Here is a 27,795-nt window from a genome sequence, read left to right on the forward strand (position 1 = left end):
AGGTCTCTAGTGACTCTAAGCTATTAATATGAGATTGAGAAAACAACAGGCCTATCTGGTTTCCACTGCATTAATGTGCTATTAATAAACACAGACTCACTCACACAGACTCACTCACAAACACATACACACATGAGGTATGTAGGTATTTATATACTATAGTATTCACTGTAGTGTTTTTGCGGACTTTACTGTAGTATTTACAGTTTATAAATACAGTAGTATAAATACTATAGTATTACTATAGTTAAAAACACTATAGCATATACTATAGTAATTACTGTAGTGTTTTTGCAGACATTACGATAGTATTTACCATAGTGTTTTTGTTTTATTATCTTCAGCATAGAAGTGGGGGTTTTCTCCTTGAGGAAAACTACTGGACAAATATTAAAAGATCACATTTTCCATAACTTGTAGGTAGATAGATCTGGAATCTAAACAGATAGTGTAGAGCTTCTACTCTTTTCTATAACATTTAGGGAACATAATATGGTATATACTTGGCATGTAGGTTTCTCACTCATTGGACGAACAAACTGGTATATGGGGAATGGGTGGGATATATGCTAATGAAATACTGTAGTATTACTATAGTTAAAACAACGTTGTGTTTTGTTACAGTCTACGTAATTCTATAGTAAATACTACACATGATCAGGGGATACTAGTGTGCAATATAGTATTCTACAGTCTACAACTGTTGAAAAACCCACCGTCAATTGACAATCTTATGTGTATTGTGCAATCACCTTTTGCACACAGCCTTGCTCTCTCTCTCTCTCTCTCTCTCTCTCTCTCTCTCTCTCTCTCTCTCTCTCTCGTGGTTTCACGGACTTGAGTTATAAGTGCGTCATTCCACCTGATGCAAGCTGATGTGTGTGTGTGTGTGTGTGTGTGTGCGTGTGTGTCAGTCGGCAGCTCTATCTATTGGTTCCCACCGCGTATTATTGTATTGGTGTACACCAGTGTGCGTAACTTCCAAAAAGACCACACACACATGCTTGCTATACAACACTATGCCTTTGACAGTTTGCATGGATCTCCTGGAATTAGTAGTTTCCTTTGTTATACGCTTGTCAAGTTAGGCATCTAGTGTTCCACAACTACAACATTCTATAGTAAGCACTACAGTATTCTACAGTACTGTATACTACAACATTCTATAGTAAGCACTACATGATCGAGGTATACTACAGTGTGAAGTATAGTATTTTACAGGATAGTTTAGTTTATTACAGAATTATATAGCGCTTTGTACCACTGTTTACATGGTTTCTATAGCTACTCATAATGTAGTGCTGTGGTCCACTGGGTTGCTAAATGTTTTTTTGTTGTAGTGCTGGACTGTGTACCAATGTATCTCTGTGTAATGTTTTTATGGGTCTGCTTGATGACTTGTGTGGTACTTTAGAGCATTGTTTCCCATCTCCGGTCCTCCAGTACCCTCAACAGCACTCATTTTTGTTGTAGCCTCGGACAAAAACACCTGATTCAGCTTGTTAAGGACTTGATGATTAGTTGACAAGTAGAATCAGGTGTGCTTGTCCGGGGCCACAACATAAATATGTGCTGTTGGCGGTGCTTGAGGACCAGAGTTGGGAAACAATGCTTTAGAGCAGGGGTCTTCAACTCTTACCCTATGAGGTTTGGAGCCTGCTGGTTTTCTGTTCTACCTGATAATTCATTGCACCTGATTTCTTAGGTCTAAATCAGTCACTAATTAGAGGGGAACAATGAAAAAATGCAGTGGAATTGGCTTGGAGGTCAGAGTTGAGTTTAGAGCAATATGTGATACTTGCATATAAATCTGTAATTATATCAAGTTACCTTGGAAACAAGTTACCTCGCAAACCTTTTACAGTTAATCAAGTTTAGTCCATTCTGTAACATCATAGGCAAACTTTTTCCATTGCATTGAGGAAGAATTTAGACTTGGTTTGATCAAGAACCTTTTTATTTTCAGCATTGATTTAAAAAACAAAAAAGCAGTTAAAAATAACTAATTTTGTAAACTTAATTGCTGCAGTTAGATTAGATATATTTTAATACTACCTAAAATAATTCAAAAAGAACAGAAACCAGAGAAAGATATTAAACAAAAAAGAAAACCCCCAGGGATGTAATGTAATGCAGGTTTTGTACATGTAATACTGTGGAAGACCACCCAGTCTATTGAAAGGCTATTTATCTTTTAAAGCAAAGGTTCATAAAATAAAAAAAAGACTTTAGTTGAAATGCGACCGGAGGAGGGGAGCTGAGGTTAAATGATTGATTTATCATGGTCTCTTACAGTCCACATTCACATCAAACACAAGAAACTCAAAGAAAGTCAGTCAGAATTGCAATTCAATATCTACAAAATCAGCATTTAAACAACCTAGCTATCTATGTACACTGTACAAAGATTTTAACACAAACTTACATCTTTTACAAAAAAAATCTTGCCTGACTGGATCAGGCATATTATATTCCAAAACAACTCCAAGTCCAATACAACTCCAAGTCCAATACGACGCTGTTTTGTTATCTGTCCAGATGTGTGTAGAATACAAGTCCAAAATACAAGTCCAAAACTCATCTGTTTTGTTATCTGTCCAGATGTGTAGAATAAAGCCGATGTTAGCCTTTGTTTATTTTAGTTTTTAAGCAGACAGAACCAAAATGTAACACTGCAACTGACAAGACCCATGATGCAACACTGCCTAGCCGCTGTGATTGGTATGGGATGCTACATTATTATATTATTTTCCCAGAATGCATTTGCATTGTGCATGGACCCTACTTCTCATCTATCAGTCAGTCTATTGCTGTTATGGCTTTGGGAAATTCTGGAGTGACTCTATGAAACCTGCTCAGTGCAAAACAKCATGGGAAGAAGGAAATCAAATAAAAGACATTGAGCTGCATGCTGGGAAATGTAATAGCTCAAGCACACTCAATGTGAATTGTCAATTTTCAATGTCTATTTGAAAATCAGGGACTTTTGTGAAAAAACAATTACTAACACAAAAATTCCTCAGTGCTTATTATGCTAATTTCACTGGCCCAGAATTTACATATTATCATAATGCCCTTTGGAGGATTTCAATAATATAGCATGTTTCATGTAATAATCATGAAAACATAAAACATCAAAAGATACTAGTGCAAAACAATAAAGATCATATCATTAAAGCAAAATGAGCGACTTGGCAGGATAGCAGTTTAGCATGCGGTGGGACAGAAGGATGGCTAAACTCTCATGGCTTCACAGGTCTGATTTCGGGGGAGGAGGTCTGGACTAAGGGTAATATTAAACATATTCCACATCAATCCAAATAGCATTCTTAGAGTGGATAATAAAAAACATATCTTCTTCTTCCATTTCCATTGCACCACTATGGTCATTTTACTATTTCACAAATTCTGTACAGGTTATGTATGAGCGGATTTGTACAAAATAAAAAAACTAGGGGGAAAAAAAGACACAAATCTGACAGGGGGGAGTTCCCCCCCAAGTGAATTGCATCGTGGTTAGGGGAAAGTCCATTGGGTCTCTGTGGGTGAGCAGGTGTAGTGAGAGGTGGGACAGGGGAGCTGTGTGGAGCGTGCAGCTAACAATCACATCCACTATGACAGAGAAGGCCATATCACAGTACTGACCATTCAATTACAATATTGTCCCTTTAATTTTTTCCCCAAACATTCTTAATATTTTGTTTATTGATTAGCTCATCCATTTTCTCTGCAGTTGTCTCTTCAAAAGTTTGTATTTTTTTCACTTTAATCTTTCTTATTCACATTCTCACCCTGTTTTCATTCCTACTCAACATATCTGGTAGGCTTTATGTTCCTGCTATGGAAGAGTATAACACTCAGCTGACCTTGACACGGGCCACTGCTAGGGTAGTGGCTATGATCATAACCAGCTATAGGTACTAACGTGACAAAACACATTGCTTTCCATTGTATGCGGCTTATTATCTTAAGGGGTAGTGGCTTAAGGGTAGTGGTTAAGGGTAGTGGCTTGGAATGAGGGAAACTAATTTAAGGATAAAGCCTGCAATGGGTGAAGTGGTTTATCCATGTGTATGTGACCAATACAATTGGATTTGATTTAATTTAAGGTTAGTGTTTACAATGGCAGTGGTTGAAGGGTTAGGGTGGGTACTGTTTTGATAACGTAGCCACTAGCTAGCAGTGTGTCCATTATACACCAATCATTCCTCTTTGAGCAAGGACCTCCATCTCTCATAACTCCAGCTCGACACACTACTCTAACTGTCTCTGTTCTGCTCTCCTGCCCATCCCGTCCCCTAGCCAGTACTCTTGTCCCCACGGTGGGGCCCAGTCAGACCTCAGTCTGTTGCTGCATCTCTACGGTGTATGTCCCACCCCGGTGGAGCTCATCCATACTGTCAAAGTCACTACCGCCCGCCTCCGAGTCGTCAAAGCCGCAGGGCGCCGACAGGTCCGAGGCCGATGACGCGTTCACCGACAACCTCATATTCAGCGACACATTATCTTCCACGTCCCCGCCTCCCGGGGTGATCACCCTACCCACAAAAGTGCTGAACTCCTCCCCTCCGGGCCCGCCTTGCCCCGCCTCCCCCAGGGGCAGCTGGTGTGGGGGCAGGTATTGGCTGGGGTGGAAGTGTGGGCGGGGAGACCTGTGGCGTCCGGTGCTGTCACTACCACTCCCACTCAGGGTGCTCTCCTTGGAGGCGGGCTGGGTAGTGGGAAGGGTGTCGTAGGGGTGCCCCTGGTACTCCTCCAAGGGAGTGGGGAGGGGAGGAGGGAGCTGGTCCTGGGTCAGAAACTCCTCCTCATGGGGAGGGGGGAAGTCACTGTCGATGTCGTAGCCCCCGAGGTAGTAGTCTGACTCCAGCTCCCGGGCGCTGCTCCCCAGGCGAGAGCTGCCCCCCAGTCGGGAGGCTGAGGCAACCATGTCTCCGTGGCCCCCTAGGCCGCTGGCCTCGTAACTGGGCACCTCTTCGATGTCGGGTAGCCGTGAGTTGGGCATCCAGTCAGACGTGTCCCAGTGATATGCTGGAGGAGGGAGAGACAGTTAGATTACATTTAGCAAACGCAGTCTCTGCCAACATGCCCGATGGACAGTTCAAATCTGAAGGTCCATCAGTTAGTGGACAACTACAGTCTCTCTGCAGAGGTCCATCGGGCATGTTAGTGGACCACTACAGTCTCTCTGCAGAGGTCCATCGGGCATGTTTGTAGACAACAAAAACACAGTTAGATGTCAACCATAGTACGGGGAACATCCGGTACAGGGAACATGTTAGCTGTGTTTGAAGGTTTCACAACATGCAAGAGGGAGGCCTGGGAACGTCAGGGGTCACAGGTCAACAGGTCATAGCATGCCAGGGTTCAGGAGGAGTCAGGGTGGCACTTCGGAACAGCCAAGCCATGGTGAGAGATCAGCGGTTACTCACCGATGGGATCATTCAAAGTAAAAAAACACATCACAGCTTGATATACTTCCACATGTTAACAAGACTGTTTCACAAAGCATTAAACTGTAAAATACTAAAGAAAAACTAAGAAAGGAAAAACAAACAGTACGCGCATCAAAGGAAATGACAAAACCAAAGTGAGAAACACTAAAAAGTTGTATCCATCCTGACAAGTTCAAGAAAAGCTTCAGACAACAAATCTCAACAAAGCAACGTCAACGAGGACAAACTCATTAAAAGCAGTAGAAACGTCAGTCACATGGAGTAACAATGAAACAACACACTCGGTGGGATGCAATGGGATGTAAATGCAATGCAGTGAGAGGATCAACCATAACATGTCACGGGCAGCAGGCGAAAGCAAAGGAAAGCCAAAATTGGCCAAACTGTGAAGGGACGGCAGTGAGGTGCGTTGGAGAGTCAGAGAAGCCTCTCCACCCTGGCAACGTGACATCTCCAAGGATGCATCAGGGTTGCTCAGTCAGCAGAACAATACTGTGACTGGGGCTAACACATGCTGGGGTGTGTGTGTGTTGGCAGGGGGCCAGGAGTAACAAATCACACAAACACAGTGAACTGGGATGGAGACTGAGAAGAGGGGGGTGCAGTGAGATGGAGAGTGAGAGAAAGGGAGAGAGAGGATGAGAGAAGGAAGAGGGAGCGAGAGAGGGAGAGAGAGAAATGAAAAGAGAGAAGAAAGGAGCTAGGTGAGAGAGTGAGATTAAGAGGGAGAGAGAAGTAAAGGGAGTGAGTGATGTGAGATGAAGAATAAAGAGGGGGAAGGGGGTCACCTCTGTTGTAGCTCTGACCTTGGTCCATGACTGACACTGTCAGGTGGGAGAACAGGAGAAGAGAGCGCTTTAGCGTGTTAGCGTGTGTTTGTGTTTGTGTTAGAGGTGCCAAACAGGTGTTGGCACGGATTAGGACCGGACCATATGAGATTTGAGGGGGGTAATATGTCAGTTTCTTTATGTACATGTAATATGTCAGTTTCTTTATGTACGTGTAATATGTCAGTTTCTTTATGTACGTGTAATATGTCAGTTTATTTATGTACGTGTAATATGTCAGTTTTTTATTTATGTACGTGTAATATGTCAGTTTCTTATGTACGTGTAATATGTCAGTTTCTTTATGTACGTGTAATATGTCAGTTTTCTTTATGTCTGTGTAATATGTCAGTTATTTTATGTACGGTAATATGTCAGTTTCTTTATGTACATGTTAATATGTCAGTTTCTTTACGTACAGTAGGTTGTAATATGTCCGTTTATTTATGTACGTGTAATATGTCAGTTTATTTATGTACGTGTAATATGTCAGTTTCTTTATGTACGTGTAATATGTCAGTTTTATTTATGTACGTGTAATGTCATTTATTTATGTACGTGTAATATGTCATTTATTTATGTACGTGTAATATGTCAATTTATTTATGTACGTGTATATATGTCATTATTTATTGTACGTGTAATATGTCAATTTATTTATGTACGTGTAATATGTCAATTATTTTATGTACGTGTAATATGTCAATTTATTTATGTACGTGTTAATGTAGTTTATTTATGTACGTGTAATATGTCGTTTAATTTATGTCGTGTAATATGTCCGTTTATTTATGTACATGTAATATGTCAGTTTATTTTATGTACGTGTTAATATGTCAGTTTCTTTATGTATGTGTAAATGTAGTTTTATTTACGTATGTGTAATATGTCAGTTTATTTACGTTATGTGTAATATGTCAGTTTTATTTATGTACGTGTAATATGTCCGTTTATTTATGTACATGTAATATGTCAGTTTATTATGTACATGTAATATGTCAGTTTATTTATGTACATGTAATATGTCAGTTTATTATGTACATGTAATATGTCAGTTTATTTATGTACATGTAATATGTCAGTTTCTTTATGTACATGTAATATGTCAGTTTCTTTATGTACAGTATGTGTAAAATGTCAGTTTCTTTATGTACAGTATGTGTAAAATGTCCGTTTCTTTATGTACAGTATGTGTAATATGTCAGTTTCTTTATGTACAGTATGTGTACTATGTCAATGCACATGTTGAGTTAAACTCTGATTCAGCCCTGACCTTTTGTCAGCCTGTCCCCATGAACCCCTGGTGTGTGTGTGTGTGTGTGTGTGTGTGTGTGTGTGTGTGTGTGTGTGTGTGTGTGTGTGTTGAGGCTTGACACTTCAACATATGGGTTCCATGTAAGCTAGGTATTTGGATGTGTACTGAAAATATAAAGCCTACAGTATGTGTGTACATTGAGATTACATACAAGCCATGTATTTTACACCATAGCTGAAGTACACGATCTTCAAACAACAGCACTGTCATGGTATTGTCATGGATAGCATTGTCATGGATAGCATTGTCATGGATAGCATTATCATGGCATCTCATAGAGAGAGAGAGATAAGTACAGGGAGAAGTAAAGAGAGTGTCAGAAGGATAGAGAGAGTGAGAAGGGTGGATGAGACATGGTACCTTCGTTTTCAATAGTGTCGACTGCATCATTGACCAGTCGAATAACGGTCACTATGGAGGCTTGTTGGAGAGAAGCAGAGGGAGGAGACACGATTTGAGACACAGGAAGTTGACAACAGGCTCCCAGGAAACAGAGCTACTATTGGCTGAAGATGGGATAAACACTAGGGCCGTGTAGTATGGGAGGTGTCTGATCAAAAGCTACATATGGAACCAGGGTGCTATCTAGATCTCAAAAGGGGTTTTAGGCTTTCCACATAGGAGAACCCTTTAGAGAACACCTTTCGGTTCCAGGTTAGAACTCTTTTGGGTTCCGTGTAGAACCATTTCCAATGAGGGTTCTACATGGAACCCGAAAGGGTTCTTTCTACTTACCTGGAACCAAAAAAGAGTGTAGGAGGGGACTAACATAATCTAGTATTGGAGAGTATCCCCAGCAAGAAAACACACACACACGCACGCACGCACACGCACACACACTTCCATTTACACATGTAAACATGAGGTAGGGCTGTGTTCAGAGAGACGAGAGCTAGATTGTTCAATTATGTTTTGAAGACATTCAGTGAAAATCAGATAAATACAAAAATAACAAGAAAGAGAAAGAAAGAAAATGGAATTAACATAATAATGACATCAGATCATATCCACTGGAGCGGTCGTTCGCACTGAATGGTCTGCTTCAAACTGTTCTGTGGCCTGATTGGCTAACATCACAGACAGCTATGTGAAATGTGATCATATTGACAGTGAAGCGGTTCCATTAATTATGAATGAATGAAGCTTCAATGTTGATACGTCAACATTGCATTTCAGCTATGTAGTCTAGTACATAGTAGCAACACACTATGATTATGTAGATTCACCATGGTGACAGCAGTGATTTTTGCAGGATGATCTGAGTGATCCATGTTGATCCAGAATTAACAACTTATAGGCTATTTCTCTAAGTAAAAACAACTACTACTGACATTTTTCCAATATCAAAACTCCACAAAGTCCACAACAACACATAAACACATAAACAACATAACAATACAAAACACAGATAACACAACACATAAACAACCACCTAAAACCTGAACTGGCTTCTGCCAACAATTGGAACTGGAGCATCAACGACTATAACCATAGAACGCCACGGAAGAGAACAACATGTGTTTGAATTCATAATGATGAAACGATGACAAGTTAACAAACACAACACAGCTGTGTGGATGGAAGCGTAATGTCATTTCTCTTAGGCCAGCTTGCTGTCTGTCTGCACACTCTCTCACTTCAAATTAAAACACAATTTGACAGGTGTGGAAATTAAAAAGTTAACAAAATCACTAGAATAAAAACGAGAAAAAAAACTCCAGGAATTAACACGGACAAATGATATTAAACACATGTAAACAATAAATCAACATGATTTGGGGACAAATAAACTAACACTGGATGTTAGTGTTTCCTGAAACACTTTTATAACACAGCAAGAGTAAATGCATTTGTTGGAGAGGGTTTAGGAAACAATAAAACACTGTAGAAATTCCCAAAGTTATTGTTGTTGTTAATCACAGCATCTCTTTACTAATGCCCTTCCCCAAACCACCTCTGACTCCACCCCTTGTCCCCCATCTCTTTGGTGTTTGCCAATCTAAAGGGACTGTTATTGAAGCAATATGGTCATAGCAATGTGCTTTAGGGAGCTTTGGCCATAATGCTTTCACATCTGGTTACTCTGAATCTGCCGTCATTAAAGGGTTATGAGGGGTTGTTAAGGGTTGTTATCGGACCAGACGGTAGACTAGCTCACTGTCGGCCAGAAAGAGTTACGAGAAAGGCGGGGCATGTCTTACCGTTGTCATCGCAAGAGTCGGACTGGAAGGAGCTCAGTGATTGGACCTCAGAGTTGCTGCCCTTGTTACTCCCTGAGAAACAGGTCATCTCTTCGCCCATATCTACCATTTTACCTGCAGGGAGAGGTCAGAGGTTAGAGGTCAGAGGAAGTTGGGAGCAGGCCAGGGAGAGTTGGCCCTCTGCAAGGTTAGTCACAGAAGAACACAGGCTCTTTCGTACCAGGGCTGTCTTTGTTGAGGCACACATCACACACACCTCGGCTCCAGTGACAACAATGATGGCACGGAGAGCTAGAAGTACCCCACACCCACAAACACACACCCACACACACACACACATGCACACACACACACACTCTTATGATTTGGGAATCAAAGCCAGCTCATAATTATGATGGTTTTGATAAACTGAACGTGATGCAGTCTGACTATAGTTCAGTGTAATATGAATATGAATATGGAAATGGTACAACAATTCCCTCCCCCTCAAGGGTTCCTGGAAAAGAGATTCACTTGGAGGGATACACATTCACAAACGAACATTTGAATATATGCATGAATGCACACACACNACACAGACACACACACACACAGACACACACACACACACACACACACACATACACACACACACTTTTGATTTGGGAATCAAAGCCAGCTCATAATTAGGATGGTCTTGATAAACTGAACGTGATGATCTCTGAGTGTAGTTCTGTGTAATATGAATATGAATGAATATGGTAATAGAACAACAATGCACTACCCCTCAAGGGTTCTTGGAAAAGAGAATCACTTGGAGGGATACTCAATCACACAAACGGACATTTGAATATACAGTATGCATGAATACACACACACAAGACACCACAAACACGTATGAACAAAGACTGTACCACACACAAACAGGTTCAAACACATCACACTAATACATAACTATGTCCCCCCACCCACACACACTGACCCTCGTCGCTGTCCCAGGGGCTCTTGCGGATGGAATCACAGTCGGAACGGCAGGGCGAGACAGGTGGTAGGTTGGGTGCCACGCTGCACACCACCACCCCTCTCCGCATCGTGCCTCCCAGAATCCTGGGTGACTCTGGGTGGAAGGTGCTCATCTCATTGTGTTCCACGCCTCTCCCGTCCGCCATCTTCTCCAGCGTGGACCGTGGGTCGCCTTGAAAACAGGGTGTGTACGCCATGGGCCTCACAGGCACCTGGGGCGGGCCGATCATTCCGGCTCCTCCCCCTATCACCGTGGCGCACAGCCCCGCTTCGGCGTACAGGTTCAAGGGGTCTCCCGGCATGCAGCGCAGGGTCTTGAACTGAACCCCATTGGCCTTGTTTAACAGAGCTGCTGTTGCTGGATCTTGGACCAGTGTCAAGTTGTTACGGGAGTAGTTCTTCTGGAACACCTGGAGACAAAATGTTTTTATTGTATGTCTTGTAAAACAATATATAGTATTACAGATGTAGGTTCTTACAGCAACTGTAAATGTGAATTAATATGTGGATTACAATTTATGGACATTTTTGTTGGGGTTGCTAAACATTTTCATAAGAGAAAATCAAGCCTGAAATTTCAAAGTGGAAATAATACATTTCAGAAGCCTTTTAAACGTCAAATACAAAACAAGTAAAAAATGTCTCTTGCAACAGGGTGATCAAATTAAGATCCTACATCTGTAAAAAATAAAAACACACAAGAATAAATCAAACAATACAATACAGATACCTTCTTGCGGAAGGCGATGAAGAGGATGATGAGGCTGACGATGACGAAGAGGACAACAGCGATGCCGATCAGTTCTTCTTTCCCCAGCACGGCGTGTCCAGCCTGCATGTCTGGGACCACCACGGGCCGCAGGCCGCAGCGCTGGCCCACAAAGCCCGCCGTGCAGTTACAGTAGAACGAGCCGTGCGTGTTAACGCACACACCGCCGTTCTCGCATTCTGCCTCGCCGCCCGTGGCTCTGCCCCTCTCACACTCGTTTACATCCTCCTCACACCTGGAGAGGGTGAATGGAGGAACGGGGGCAGAGGGGTTGTTAAAACTCAGTTTGGTAATTAGTTTGGATAGTTTGACTTACAGATGCCTCTAGAGAAAATACACTCCAAAAATGATCCTTGAAGTAGGCGAATATCAATACATCAGAATGTTTAATAAACTGTTACATACAGATAGTTTGTGGGTCATTTAATAGTTGACTGACTAAAAGTGAGGAAGACTCTCCTTTCATTTGGAGGTGGGAGGAAAGTGACGTAGAGAGGGAGATAGAGGACAGCTCAGGGACTCCTAGTCTCATATGCTCACTATTAAATAACAACCACACTGAGATTGACTTTCCTGATCTTCCTCATCTGAAATGAAAATGGCTTTGATGATGGAACACAAGCTTCTGGCGTGTGTGTTTGTGTGTGTGTGTGTGTGTGTGTGTGTGTGTGTGTGCGTGTGTATGTGTGTGTTGGTTAGTTTGTGTGAGTGTTGGTTTGTTTGTGTGTGTGTGTTGCAGCGAGTAAGAAAAGTGTATACATGAGTGAGCGTGTGGCTTTGTATCTTAGCCTTGATTTCTAATGTAACACAGTGGAACACCCCTAAACCCCCTGGAGAGAAGGAGACAAGCAGAATGAAATGTCATCTTTACTCTTTCAACTCTTTGAGTGAATCTTAAACAGGCTGCAGGCAGCTTGGGGCTCTGGCTCTTCTGCCTATCACTGTAGAGAAAAGCTGGTTTATACGGCCACCTAGTGAGAATGATGAGGCATTGCGTTCACAGAGGGCTTTATTACATACTTTATATATGACATACTTTATATTATATCTACTACTTGGGCAAGTAAGCAGCTGAACCAGCTAAAACAAACAGCTAATTTAAAAGGTGGGTGTTTATGTGTGTGAGTGAGTGAGTTAAAGGGTGTTGTTGTGTCTGTCATATTCTGTATGTCTGAGACAGTCAACTCCATGGGTATGTGTTCAGGACAGGAGTGTGTTGGCGTGCATACTGTATATACAGTGGGGCAAAAAAGTATTTAGTCAGCCACCAATTGTGCAAGTTCTCCCACTTAAAAAGATGAGAGAGGCCTGTAATTTTCATCATAGGAACACTTCAACTATGACAGACAAAATGAGAAAAGAAAATCCAGAAGATCACATTGTAGGATTTTTAATGAATTTCTTTGCAAATTATGGTGGAAAATAAGTATTTGGTCAATAACAAAAGTTTCTCAATACTTTGTTATATACCCTTTGTTGGCAATGACAGAGGTCAAACGTTTTCTGTAAGTCTTCAAAGGTTTTCACACACTGTTGCTGGTATTTTGACCCATTCCTCCATGCAGATCTCCTCTAGAGCAGTGATGTTTTGGGGCTGTTTGCTGGGCAACACGGACTTTCAACTCCCTCCAAGATTTTCTATGGGGTTGAGATCTGGAGACTGGCTAGGCCACTCCAGGACCTTGAAATGCTTCTTACGAAGCCACTCCTTCGTTGCCCGGGCAGTGTGGTTTGGGATCATTGTCATGCTGAAAGACCCGCCACGTTTCATCTTCAATGCCCTTGCTGATGGAAGGAGGTTTTTCACTCAAATCTCACGATAACATGGCCCCATTCATTCTTTCCTTTACACGGATCAGTCGTCCTGGTCCTTTGCAGAAAAACAGCCCCAAACATGATGTTTCCACCCCCATGCTTCACAGTAGGTATGGTGTTCTTTGGATGCAACTCAGCATTCTTTGTCCTCCAAACACGACGAGTTGAGTTTTTACCAAAAAGTTATATTTTGGTTTCATCTGACCATATGACATTCTCCAATCTTCTTCTGGATCATCCAAATGCTCTCTAGCAAACTTCAGACGGGCATGGACATGTAACTGGCTTAAGCAGGGGGACACGTCTGGCACTGCAGGATTTGAGTCCCTGGCGGCGTAGTGTGTTACTGATGGTAGGCTTTGTTACTTTGGTCCCAGCTCTCTGCAGGTCATTCACTAGGTTTCCCCGTGTGGTTCTGGGATTTTTGCTCACCGTTCTTGTGAATCATTTTGACCCCACGGGGTGAGATCTTGCGTGGAGCCCAGACTCGAGGGAGATTATCAGTGGTCTTGTATGTCTTCCATTTCCTAATAATTGCTCCCAGTTGATTTTTCTTCAAACCAAGCTGCTTACCTATTGCAGATTCAGCCTTCCTAGCCTGTGGTGCAGGTCTACAATTCTGTTTCTGGTGTCACTTTGACTAGTCTCTTTGGTCTTGGCCATAGTGGAGTTTGGAGTGTGACTGTTTGAGGTTGTGGACAGGTGTCTTTTATACTGATAACAAGTTCAAACAGGTGCCATTAATACAGGTAACGAGTGGAGGACAGAGGAGCCTCTTAAAGAAGAAGTTACAGGTCTGTGAGAGCCAGAAATCTTGCTTGTTTGTAGGTGACCAAATACTTATTTTCCCATAATTTGCAAATAAACTCATTAAAAATCCTAATCAATGTGATTTTCTGGATTTTTTTCTCATTTTGTCTGTCATAGTTGAAGTGTACCTATGGTGAAAAGTACAGGCCTTTCTCATCTTTTTAAGTGGGAGAACTTGCACAATTGGTGGCTGACTAATACTTTTTTGCCCCACTGTATACAGTGTGATCATTAGTGTGATATTAACTCACGTGGTGCCCTGGAACCCTCTCTGCAGCTGCAGAGGAAAGCGTTGCCGATGGCTTTGCACACACCACTGTTGAGGCAGGGGTTAGGAACGCAAGCTGTGATCTCTGTCTCACAGCGCCCTCCAGTGTACTGGGGACTGCAGCTACAGGCAAAACCTAATACACAGAGAGAAGAGGCAAAGGGACAGGAAAGGACAGGAATAAAAAGGGGAAGAGAGAGAAGGACAGAGAGAGTGGGAGAGAGAGAGAGAATGAAACATTAGCAGAGAGAGAAGGACAGAGAGAGTGGGGAGAGAGAGAGAGAGAGAAATGAAACATTAGCAGAGAGAGAAGGACAGAGAGAGTGGGAGAGAGAGAGAGAATGAAACATTAGCAGAGAGAGAAAAGAGACAGAGAGTAAAAAGAAAAAAGGAAGGAGAGTAAATTAAGTACTTTACATTTGAGTCATTAAGCAGATGCCTTTAACCGGTGGGAGACTTACAGTTAGTGCATTAATCTTAAGATAGCTAGGTGGGACAACCACATATCACATTAAGTACATTTTCCCTCAATTAAGTTGCTATCAGCAAAGTCAGAGCTAGTATGGGGGGTGTAAAATGAAGTATTCTGCATACAGGTTTAGTAGTGCTATAATTCAACAAAGCAGTCAGACCATCATAGCAGAATTCAGAACACACACACACTCCAACACACACACATTTACACTCCATCACACACACACACACACACAACACTCCATCACACACACACTCCCACTCCATCACACAAACACTCCTACTCCATCACACACTCCCACTCCATCCACACAACACACTCCTACTCCATCACACACTTCAACACTCCACACACACACACACACACACACACACACACACACACACACACACACACACACACACACACACACACACACACACACACACACACACACACACACACACACACACACACACACACACACACACACACACACACACTCCATCACACTCACAATCCATCACACACACAGGAATGCGTTCAGTGCTGTAGAGACTAGTGTGTGCATTGTTTGAGCTTTGGCGGCGGTGCCAGGAATAGTTGGCATGGGGTTGACGAGAGTTTGCCAGCCTAAACATCAACACACACACACCTCTGGGAAATCACACGGGTACACACACACACCTAGAGGCTCATGCAACTGGGAAATCACACTGACACACACACACAATCACAAACACACACACCACTAGGAAAACGCAGGGAAATGTCACTGTGTTTATCGACACAGCGCAGACAGACACACACGCACACACAGTGGGATACCGGAATACATACACACACACGCTCCGATAACCTTTACACAAAGGTCGGGTGTGCCAAAAACAGGGGACCATGACAAGCCCCAGAATGCCGTGCTCTTTTCAGAGTGCTCCGCAATGCGAGTGGGGAGACCGGGAAAGACCAACACAGGGGAGCGTTAAGTCACTCTCTCTGTGTTGAGTCTTGGCCTCGATGTGTTAAGTCAGCACATTAAGTCAAGGGGTCACCCTGCTGAGTCCAGGCAGGGAATTTCGATAGAGATGACATTTAACCAGGCTTCCCCATTGACTCCAGTAAAATGCCAACGTCTTGAGCCCTGGCGGTAGTCTGATTTTAAAACGATACGATTTGTTCATGTAGGTCTTTTGAGTTCAGGCAAAAGGAGAAGAGATATGAACAGACAAAAAAAACGAAGAGCAACTCGAGAGATATGACGACACAAAGAGAGGAAGATAAGGACAGAGAGAAGGTAACACGATCAGGCAGACAAAAAGAGAAAGAAAGAGAGAGCGAGAGACAGAGAGAAAGAGAGAAATAGAGAGAGAAATAGAGAAATGACCCCTCCACCATTAGTGCATTCACTGTCAGACCACAGACACCATTGTCAGATCACAGTCAGATCAACGTGTTTCTGAAGAAATTAACCGGCAATATTAATTTTAAAAAACTGCCCAATAAACTCTACAACATAAACCAATCGTATAGATGGGCTCCAGACAGTGCAGAGAGAGCGAGAAGAGAGAGAGAAGAGGAAGACGAGAGAACAGAGCAAAGACTGAGAGAAGCAGGCTGAGAGAGAAGAGAGAAGAAGAAGAGAGAGAGAGAGATAGAGAGACAGAACAGAGACAGAGAGAGTCAGAGAGAGGCGAGTCAGAGACAGAGAGAGAGAGACAGAGACAGAAGCGAGTCAGAGAGAGAGCGAGTCAGAGAGAGAGCGAGTCAGACAGAGAGAGAGAGCGAGACAGAGACAGAGAGAGACAGACTGAGACAGAGACTGAGACAAGGAGGAGAGAGAAGGAAAAGAAGAAGGAGGAAGAGAGAGAGAAGAAAGAGAACAGAAGTGATGAAGGAGTCACAGTCCCACTTGAAAAAACAGTGGGTCAGGTCAGTTTAATTAGGAGTTCATATGGATTAATAATAGAATAACGTTGAGGGGATCCAGATCCTGGAGAGTTATAGGTCTGCACTGGCACAGATCATCATCCATCACCCTGATGACCTCCAAGTAAACGCTAATCAATCAAACAATCAATCAGGAATCAGTGCTGTGTATTGTGGACACTAATGTCACCAATAATCATTGCCTCTGAGAGCTACAGGGTGGTGGAGGCTTTTGTTCCAACCCAGGCCTGTTTGTTTCACACACACAACTGAGGAGGCTGTTAGGATGAGCAATAGGAGGACAGGCTCATTTTAATGCTGATTGTAATAAATAAAAGGATATCAAACACATCAAAACATATAGAAGACACAATTTGCCTGTTCCATTAATTCCATTTCAAGCAATTACAATGCCGTTCCTCCTATAGCTTCCTCCACCAGCCTCCTCTGGTTCGACGCACGCACGCACGCACGCACGCACGCAACGCACACACACACACACACACACACACACACACACACACACACACACACACACACAACCTCTTGTGACCGCATCTATTTCCTCTTGCAGTTCTCCAGACTCACCACCGGAGGGCAGGCTGGTGCAGGTGGCTCCGTGGAGGCAGGGCTGTTTCAGGCAGGCGTCGGGGTAGAGAACACAGCCCAGCTTCAGCTCTGTCAGGCCCACCACCTCAGCATAGCGACTCCTCTTGTTCTGCAGGGGCAGCTCGTTGTTGTTGAGCATCACTGAGTCCAGGCAGCCCTGGAAACCATCCGTCACCCGAGGACCCTTCTTGTCTGTCAGGCTGCGAGAGTTAGGAGGCTGGACCTGGGGGGAGAGGAGAGACTTATGTATACATACAAACATTCAAACAAATACTGTATATAAATAGGTATAGCACACAAACTATAATATCAAACCAGAATACCAAGCTTTTTCATGTTGTTTTCTGAATATGGAGCAAGTCATGTTCAGACAACAATTTGAAAGACAAAGATTTTGATCCCCAAATACACTAAATACAGTACATTCATTTATACACACACAGGCTGTCTTCCTCAGAGCTTCCTATCTAACGCTTCCCATCCAGAGCCTCCTATCTAGAGCTTCCAATCCAGAGTTTCCTATCTAACGCTTCCCATCCAGAGCCTCCTATCCAGAGCTTCCTATCCAGAGCTTCCGATCTAATGCTTCCCATTCAGAGCCACCTATCCAGAGCTTCCTATCTAGAGCATCCTTTGCAGAGCTTCCTACCAGAGTTTCCTATCTAACGCTTCCCATCCAGAGCCTCCCATCCAGAGCCTCCTATCCAGAGCTTCCCATCCAGAGCCTCCTATCCAGAGCTTCCTATCTAACGCTTCCCATCCAGAGCTTCCTTTGCAGAGCTTCCTACCAGAGCTTCCTATCCAGAGTTTCCTATCTAATGCTTCCCATCCAGAGCCTCCTATCCAGAGCCTCCTATCCAGAGCTTCCTATCTAGAGCTTCCTACCAGAGCTTCCTATCCAGAGCTTCCTATCCAGAGCTTCCTATCTAATGCTTCCCATCCAGAGCCTCCTATCCAGCGTTTCCTATCTAACACTTCCCATCCAGAGCCTCCTATCCAGAGCTTCCTATCAAGAGCTTCCTATCCAGAGTTTCCTATCTAATGCTTCCCATCCAGAGCCTCCTATCCAGAGCTTCCTATCCAGAGCTTCCTATCTAGAGCTTCCTTTGCAGAGCTTCCTAACAGAGCTTCCTATCCAGAGCTTCCTATCCAAAGCTTCCTATCTAGAACTTCCTATTTAGAGCTTCCTATACAGAGCTTCCCGTCGAGAGCTTCCTATCCAGAGCTTCCTATCCAGCGTCTTGTGTTGTGTTCCTCACTCTAACTAGATTAAATTGGTAAGAGCACTATAGAGAAACACTATACTTACACATACAAATCCATAACGCTTTGAGATGCAAAACACACATCAGCCACGCCCAAACAAACATATCAGTGTCCCTATAACACACAACCCCCCCACTCTGAAAAAATCTGTCACACGCACACCTACATGTTTAACAATTAATTTACATTCAAAATCCTATTTTCTCTAATCCCTAACCCTAACCTAACTCCTAACTCTACTTCTAACCCTAACCCTAATTGTAACCCTAAACCTAACCCCTGAACCTAAAATAGCCTTTTTCCTTGTGTGGACTGGAGAAATGACCCCAATTTTCCTTGTTTTACTATCCTTGTGATTACTTCTGGTCCCCACAAGGATAATAAAACCAAAAACACACACACACACCCCTTCACCTCCACAGAAAGCCCACCTGTGCTCCAAAGTAGATAGACCCATCTGCCCCTAGTGGCTGGAAGCTTGGTGGTCCTCTCCTCCTCTCCACATAGCTGTCGTCCAGAGACAGACTGGTGAAGTTACGGTTGATCTCCAGAGTCACCGTGTGCCAGTTCCCATCGTTGATGGGCCTCCCAGAGATACCCAGCATACCAGGGCTGTTCCCACAGTCCAGCTGGAACCACAGTTTACCCTCCTCTAGCTGTCAATCACAACAAGATAGGCAGGATTTAGACACAGACGAGTGGCTTAGCTTCAGGTAATAACAAGGGTGGATCGTGCTGTGGGTATCCAGACTATCCATGCATGTGTACAGTGTGTGTACCTTGAATATAAAACAGTAGGCTGATCACGTCTGTCTGTTATGTTCAGTATAGTACAGGGATTAGCATGTTTAGGTGTGTACCTTAAACAGGGGTCAGCAGTGTACGTGTGTGTGTGTACCACCGTGTGTGTGTGTGTTGTGTGGTGTGGGTCCGTTCAGTATAGTGCAGGGGTCAGTGTTGTTGTGTGTGTGGTACCGTTCAGTAAGTGAGGGGTCAGTGGTGTGTGGGTACCTTCGAGTATGGTACAGGGGTCAGTGTGTGTGTGTGGGGGTACCTTCAGTATAGTGCAGGGTCAGAGTGTGTGTGTGTGGGTACCTTCAGTATGTGGCAGGGTGTCAGTGTGTGTGTGTGTGTGTGTGTACCTTCAGTATGGTACAGGGGTCAGTGTGTGTGTGTGTGGTGTACCTTCAGTATAGTGGCAGGGGTCAGTGTGTGTTGTGGGTACCTTCAGTATGGGTGCAGGGGTCAGTGTGTGTGTGTGTGTGGTACCTTCAGTATAGTGCAGGGGTCAAGTGTGTGTGTGGGTACCTTCAGTATGGTGCAGGGGTCAGTGTGTGTGTGTGGGTACCTTCAGTATGGTACAGGGGTCAGTTGTGTGTGTGTGTGTCTCAGTATAGTGGGCAGGGGTCAGTGTGTGTGTGGTACCTTCAGTATAGTGCAGGGTCAGAGTTGTGTGTGTGGGTACCTTCAGTATGGTGCAGGGGTCAGTGTGTGTGTGTGTGGGTTACCTTCAGTATGGTACAGGGGTCAGTGTGTGTGTGTGGTGGGGTACCTTCAGTATAGTGCAGGGGTCAGTGTGTGATGTGTGGTGTGTGTACCTTCAGTATAGTGCAGGGGTCAGAGTGTGTGTACATGATGATCCTCGCTCTGTAGAGTTCTGATTCTCAGTCCCAGCTTCATCTCTCCTGTCCTTCTCCATCAGACACTTTATACTTGATATAGCTGTTCCCTGAGAAACTCAGAAGACGTGTGACCTGTACTACACACACACACACACACACACACACACACACACACACACACACACACACACACACACACACACACACACACACACACACACAAAATGCAGAAGTCAGAGCACGTACCCACACACACACCACATGCATGATTGAACACATTTTGGAATTTTCTATTTGCATCCACAAATTACACCAGCATTTACAAAGGATCCAAACATTCAAAAGCACCTGCACACTCTCCTAGTTTCCCCTGGTGGACACTGGCAGGGTACGGTACTCTGGTGCCCTCTGTGCCACACCTGCATGTCTCTCTGGGCGGGTCTGTCATCACACAACCTGAGGCTGGGGGAACAGCTACAATCTGAGGGAGGGAGAGAGAGGAGGGAGAGACAGGAGGGAGAGGAGAGGAGGGAGAGAGAGAAGAGAGAGAGAGAGAGGAAGGAAGACGAGAGAGAAAGAAGAATGACCAAGAGAGAGAGAGGAGGGAGGGATAGAGAGAAAGAAAGAAGAGGAGCGAGAGAGAGAGGAGAGAGGAGGGAGGGAGGAGGGAGAGAGAGGAGGGAGGGAAGAGAGAGGATGGAGAGGAGGGAGAAGAGAGAGGGAGGAGGGATAGTAGAGAAAGACGAAAGGAGCGAGAGAGAGAGAGAGAGAGAGAGAAGATGAGGAAGGGGGAGAGAGAGGAGGGAGAGTTAGAATGAGGAGAGAGGAGGGAGAGCGAGAGAGCGAGAAGATGAGCGAGAGAGAGAGGAGAGAGGCGGGAGGAGAAAGGGAGGGAGAGAGAGGGGGAGGGAGAGAGGGAGAGAAGAGAGAGGAGAGATAAGAGGAGCGAGAGGAAGAGAGAGAGAGGAGGAGGGAGGGAGAGCGAGAGGACGGGAAGGGAGAGAAAGAAAGAAGAGGAGCGAGAGGAGAGAGAGAGAGAGAGAGGAGGGGAGGGAGAGAGAGAGGAGGGAGGAGAGAGAGGAGGGAAAGAGAAGAGTAAGAGGGAGAGGGAGAGAGAGAGAGAGAGGAGGGAGAGAGAGAGGAGGGGGGAGGGAGGGAGGGAGGTGGAGGGACGGAGGGAGGGAGAGAGAGAGGAGGAGGAGAGAGGGGGAGGAGGGAGAGAGAGAGAGAGAGGAGGAAGAGAGATAGAGGGAGAAGGAGAGACGGGAGAGAGAGAGAGGAGGAGATGAGAGAGGAGAGAGTAGAAGGAGGTGAGAGAGAGAGAGGAAGGGGAGAAGGAGAGAGGAGAGAGGAGGGAGGGAGAGGAGAGATGATGGAGAGAGGAGAGAGGAGGGAGGGAGAGAGAGAGAGAAAGAAAGAAATAAGAAAGGAGCTGAGAGAGGAGAGAGGAGGGAGGGAGAGAGAGAAAGAGAGAGAGAGGAGAGATGAGAGAGAGAGAGAGAAGAAGAGGGGAGGGGGAGGGAGAGAGGAGAGAGAGAGGAGGGAGGGAGGGAGAGAGAGAGAGAGAGGAGGAGGAGGGAGATAGAGAAAGAGAAAGAGAATAAAGAAGAGGAGCGAGAGAGGAGAGAGAGAGAGAGGAGGGAGGGAGAAGATAAAAAGAAAGAAAGTGGATCGAAGAGAGAGGAGAGAGAGGAGGGAGAAGGAAGCGAGAGGAGGGAGAGAGAGAGGAGAACGAGGAAGTGGACAGAGAGGGGGATGGAGAGAGAGAAAGGAAGAAGTGGAGCGAGAGAGAGGAGAGAGAGAGGAGGGAGAGAGAGAGAGGAGGAGAGAAAAAGAGGGAGGGAAGAGAGAGAGAGAGGACGAGGGAGGGAGAGAGAGGAGGTAGAGAGAGAGAGGAGGGAGAGAGAGAGAGAGAAGAGGAGCGAGAGAGGAGGGGAGAGAAGAAAGAAGAGGGGCGAGAGAGAAGAGAGGAGAGAGGAGGGAGGGAGGGAGAGTAGAGAGAGAGAGAGAGGGAGAGAAGAGGTGAGAGCGAGAGAGGAGGAGCAGAGAGGAGGGAGGGAGAGAGAGAGAGAGAGGAGGAGGGAGAGAGAGAAAGGGAGGGATGGAGAGAGTAGGAGCGAGAGAGAGAGGATGAGGGAGGGAGGGAGAGGAGAGAGAGGAGGGAGGGAGAGTGCGAAAGAAAGAAGAGGAGCGAGAGAGAGAGGAGAGAGAGAGAGGAGGGAGGGAGAGAGAGATGTGAGTGGTGAAACAAAGGAGAGAAAGGAAGAGTGAGGGGAATGGGGAGGTAGAAAGAGAGACAGGAGGGGAGAGATTAAGGGATTGAGAGAGAGGGAGGAAGGGGAAGAGGTTAACACAACATGAAAGGAAAAGAGAAGAGAAGGAGAGGGTGTGAAACAGAGTGAGACAGGAGACAGAGGGTAGAAGGAGGAAGGGAACGAGAAGCGTGAAACGAGAGAAAGGAAGAAAAGAAAGGATGAATAAAGAGAGCAAGAGAGGACAAGTTAATTTAGGGTTATTCAGAGTAGAGGCAGCCAAATCCTCTGTCCCCAGGAGACGTGCTAATCACGTTAGCCACAACATGCTAATTCAATCTACTGGGGGGTCTAATCCCAGGGGTAAATACACACTCAAGATGCCATCAGCTTTCTATCAGTATTTATACAATCAGACAGAGTGGTTGTTACAGTGCAGATCATGCAGACGTCAACAATGTCTATGCCTAATGTACAGCTCTCTAAAGGATACTTTGTGACACTCTAGTTTGTGTGTATGTTGCTGTATGAGTATGTGAGTGCATCACGATGCATATACATTGATATGATACATGGGTGTAGCATATCTGTGTGTGCAGGTCCTCACCAGTGCAGGTGCAGCGTGTGGTCCTGTGGAAGCGTGGCGACACAAAGCTAACCCTGGGTGTGCTGTAGGTGATGAGAGCGTGAGAGTCCAACACAATGCTCTGCTCACACTGGGCCCCACGACACTCAAGCCCAGAACAGTTCTTATCCAAGATGGCCGACACCCTCAGCACTTCCTCCAGCTGCCTCCGGGAGGCGCTCAGCTTCTGYGTCAGGTACGCTGCCTTGTAGAAKCCTCCCCCAGCCGTCTCCACYGCAACCAGCAGATCCAGCTGYCTGGTCCCGCCCACGGGCTGCAGACTGAGCACGTGCAGCGCGTCCTGCTTCTGCGTRGCCGCGGCAACCTTCAGYACTTTCACCACGTTTTTRAGATGTGTMGCCACYAAGTCGTGMGGTTGCACACTCTCYAAACGCACTGTCACRGCCTCGCGCAGCATCTCTGGRGATGCCTGCTCCACGTGCACGCTCACAGCCACGGGCACGGCYAAGCGTCCGTCACTCACGCTGGCGTTGAGGGAGTAGCGACCGGCATCCAGGCCYCCCAGGGCTATGATCTTACCGTCTCTCGGACTGATCTTYAAGAGGGAGCGTTGAGACGGAGGGGCGTGGCCGAAGGTCAGGYCATCGTAGGGGTCTGCGTCAGTGGCGTGCAGCTGGCCGATGACTCCTCCAGGAAACTCGTCCTCCATGGTGATGATGTGGACCTCCAGGGGTAGCGCTACGGGCCGGTGAAGGCTCTCCTCAATCACACGCACCGTCAGGATAGAGGAGGAGGACAGACGGGGCTTACCTGAGTCCCTTACCTGGAAGTAGGGGGAGGAGGGGAGAAGCAAAGGGTTAACACAGAGCCAAAAAACATCCATCACAATGTAACCCCATGTGTGATTTAATAACACAGACCTTCCAGAAGATTGCTGGTTGTAAGACCTGGTGTTAATTAACACTAACAGGGTTGTAAGACATGGTGCTAACAGCAACAGGGTTGACACGCTGGTTGTAAGACATGGTGCTAACACTAACAGGGTTGAACAGCAGGTTGTAAGACATGGTGCTAACACTAACAGGGTTGAACGCAGGTTGGTAAGACCTGGGTGCTAACAGTAACTAAGGGTTGACCAGCTGGGTTAGTAAGACTGGTGCTAACACTAACAGGGTTGACGCAGCTGGTTTAGACACTGGGTGCCTAACAGTTAACAGGGTTGAACCACTTGGTTGTAAGCATGGTGGCTAAGCACTAACAGGGTTGACCAGCTGGTTTATAAGACCTGGTTACAGGGTGACCAGCTGTTTAAACATGTGCTAACAGTAACAGGGTTGACCAGCTGTTGGAAAGAACATGGTGCTAACACTACAGGGTTGACCAGCTGGTTTTAAAAATGAGTGTACAGTAACAGGGGTTGACCAGCTGGTTGTAAAAGACATTGTTACACTAACAGGGTTGCCCAGCTGGTTGTAAGACCTGGTGCTAACACAACAGGGTTGCCAGCAGGGTTATAAGAATCCGGTGCTAACAGTAACAGGGTTGACCAGCTGTTATAAGAAATGGTGTTAACAGTACAGGTTTGACACAGCGGTTGTAAGACATGGTGCTAACACTACAGGGTTGACCAGCTGTTTAAGAATGGTGCTAACACTAACAGGGTTGAACCAGCTGGTTGATAAGACTGGTGCTAACATAACAGGGTTGACCAGCTGGTTATAAGAATCGGTGCTAACAGTAAACAGGGTTGACCAGCTGGTTGTAAGACACTGGTGCTAACACTAACAGGGTTGACCAGCTGGTTATAAGAAATGGTGCTAACAGTAACAGGGTTGACCAGCTGGTTATAAGACATGGTGCTAAACTAACAGGGTTGACAGCAGGTTGTAAGACATCGGTGCTGCAACAGTAACAGGGTTGACCAGCTGGTTAAAGACATGGTGCTAACATAACAGGGTTGACCAGCTGGTTTAAGACTGGTGCTAACAGTACAGGGTTGACAGCTGGTTGTAAGACTGGTGCTAACAGTAACAGGGTTGACCAGCTGGTTGTAAACCTGGTGTTAACAGGGTGGACCAGCTGGTTGATAAGACATGGTGCTAACAGTAACAGGGTTGACCAGCTGGTTGTAAGACAGTGGTGGTTTAACAGTAACGAGGGTTGACCAGCTGGTTATAAAGAATGGTGCTAACAGTAACCAGGGTTGACCGCTGGTTATAAGAATGGTGTTAACACTAACAGGGTTGACACGCTGGTTATAGAACTGGTGCTAACAGCAACAGGGTTGACCACGGTTATGAAAAGTGTGTTAACAGTAACAGGGTTGACCAGCTGGTTATAAAGATGGGTGGTTAACAGTAAACAGGTTGACCAGCGGTTGTAAAGATGGTGTAACACATACAGGGTTGACCAGCAGGTTGTACAAGACATGGTGCGTAAACTAGTACCAGGGTATGACCAGACAGGTTGTAGAAACATGGTGCCCTAACAAGTAACAGGGTTAGACCAAGCAGTTGTAAGACATGGTGCTAAGCGTAACAGGGTTGGACCAGCGGTTGTAAAGACATGTGCTAACAGTAACAGGCTTGACCAGCAAGGTTGTAAGACATGGTGCTAAAGAATAACCAGGTTGGAAAAAACCTCCAGCAGGGAACATGTGCTACACTCAGGGTGACGTGCAGTTGGTAAAGCATGGTGCTAAGCAGTAACAGGGGTTGACGTCAGACAGTTTGTAAGGACATGTGCTAAGACAGTAACAGTAGAGAGGATTGTCAAAAATGGCCTTCTACCTGGACTGGAATGGACAGTACTCTCATGGCATGTCCTCCTAAACACCTGCATTGGCTTAGTCAAGAGTATTCAGCATCCACTGTCCGAGTGGTAGGAACTCTGCACGCGCTCCATTCCTGAATAATATGCCGGAAGCTGCAAAGGGTGGGCCGGTTATGAGAGGGGAGTCCTGGGTCTATGACGGACAGGCTGAGAATGCTGGGTGCCTGGGATAGGCTTATTCTCCTGTGATTGGACAGATATGCAGAGAAGGGAAATGAGATTTAAGATTGCAAGACGGTGACATCGGGTGTAGTGGGGTGGTGGTGAGTGATGCGACTGTGCTCCGTAAGAAGGGGGAGTATGTGTGTGAATAGTCTAGTGTCGTATGGTGGATGCGTTAGGAGTGGGTGTAGAGAATGGTTCATGTGGGGGGATCTGCAATGCTGGAGCTGTATCAAGGCAATGGTGAGTATAGCGGTAGTACCTTAAGTGGACAGGTGGTGGATGGATTGGAGCCGGAGTGAAAGTAGGGCGGACGGCTGTCGTTGAATGTCCTGAGATGTCGATGGTTGACTCCATCCACCTAGGGTTTAGGAGAGCAGCTGGGCGGGCACACAGCTAGATTGGTCGCAGAGCTCCTGACCGCGCCAGAGGGGAGTAATCCAGACACCTAGAGAAGAAAAAATACATTGAGGTTTTCGCCCGTCTTAAAACTTAAGAGTCCGTTGGAGCGTCAAATACGCTTGTTGTCAAGGGTGTCGATTTTCATTTCCTCGAATAATAGATAATAGGATCCGGAAAAAATGCAAACGCGAAAGCAATTTCCCATGCAATCAAATTCATTCACACATTAACCAATGATGACAAAGTTCCCTAAATCAAATATTCTTCCCCTGGATATCGCATTCCTTATATGTTGGTTACCGCTTGAATATCAGAACACCAAACCAATGGACCTAACGGCGGCTTGATTAAGTGTTGGGGTTGAATTGGTCTTGTTGTGGAACGCATCCATTTGATCCTCTGAAAACACCCTCTGTGACTGGGACAATTCTGACGTGTTATCCAAGCACGTACCTTGGGTTTTCTTGTCGCTGTTCGTCGTCCAGGATTCCACTTAACGAACCTCTAGAAAAGTGTTGTTCCAAAAGTACGTTTTATTTCGGACTTGTCGGACATTAGAATTAACCGCCTTTTGTTTATGTAGAACCCTGGTGGATAGAGTTTCTACCATGGGAACCACAAAAGGTTTCTACTGGAACCAAAACGTTTTTAAAAAATGGTTTCTCTCCTAGGGGGACACCACACGAAGAACCTTTTAGTTTCTAGATAGTACCCTTTTTCTAGAGTGTAACGTGAGGACACTGAAGGGAGTCCAGAGAGATCATAACTAGCTAGGAAGACACAGACCACCGATACGGGTAGCACCCCACGGCAGGACACACACACACAGCACACACACACACACACAACACACACACACACCACCACAACACACCACACACAGCACACCAACACACACACACACCACAACACACACACACACCACACACAAACAACACAACACACAACACACACACACACAACCACACACACACACACACACACACACACACACACTTTATTCCACCCTACCCTAGCTGCGGGGTTGTTTGTGGTGTGCTTCCACATATTGGCTCCTTCTGTAAATAACATGTCAAACTAAGAGAAAAAAACCCATTCAAACAAAAATAACAATCTCACTTCTGAGAAATGAGAAAAGAAACGACAATAAACAACACAGTGCTGCTCAGGAGAAGAGTCAATGAGAATACCTATATGCAAATGAGTGTGGGAAGACAACAC

At 45.3% G+C, this 27,795-nt stretch overlaps 1 protein-coding gene across 1 annotated transcript in view; it reads right to left on the reverse strand.

Annotated features, from left to right (window-relative positions):
• Nucleotides 1-2,768: 2,768 nt before the first annotated feature.
• The window catches only part of LOC111949361 (protocadherin Fat 3-like), a 326,201-nt gene continuing 301,174 nt past the window's right edge, over nt 2,769-27,795 (reverse strand). The window contains 15 exon segments of the mRNA XM_070433886.1: nt 2,769-5,031; nt 6,245-6,280; nt 7,959-8,018; nt 9,800-9,913; nt 10,761-11,211; nt 11,532-11,805; nt 14,447-14,523; nt 14,526-14,599; nt 17,432-17,675; nt 19,150-19,374; nt 20,317-20,359; nt 20,361-20,406; nt 20,409-20,477; nt 20,689-20,821; nt 23,078-24,292. Coding sequence (XP_070289987.1) covers nt 4,334-5,031; nt 6,245-6,280; nt 7,959-8,018; nt 9,800-9,913; nt 10,761-11,211; nt 11,532-11,805; nt 14,447-14,523; nt 14,526-14,599; nt 17,432-17,675; nt 19,150-19,374; nt 20,317-20,359; nt 20,361-20,406; nt 20,409-20,477; nt 20,689-20,821; nt 23,078-24,292 — 3,759 coding nt within the window. The 3' untranslated portion in view covers nt 2,769-4,333.

The sequence above is a fragment of the Salvelinus sp. IW2-2015 genome, linkage group LG22 (assembly GCF_002910315.2).
Source record: "Salvelinus sp. IW2-2015 linkage group LG22, ASM291031v2, whole genome shotgun sequence".
NCBI lineage: Eukaryota > Metazoa > Chordata > Actinopteri > Salmoniformes > Salmonidae > Salvelinus > Salvelinus sp. IW2-2015.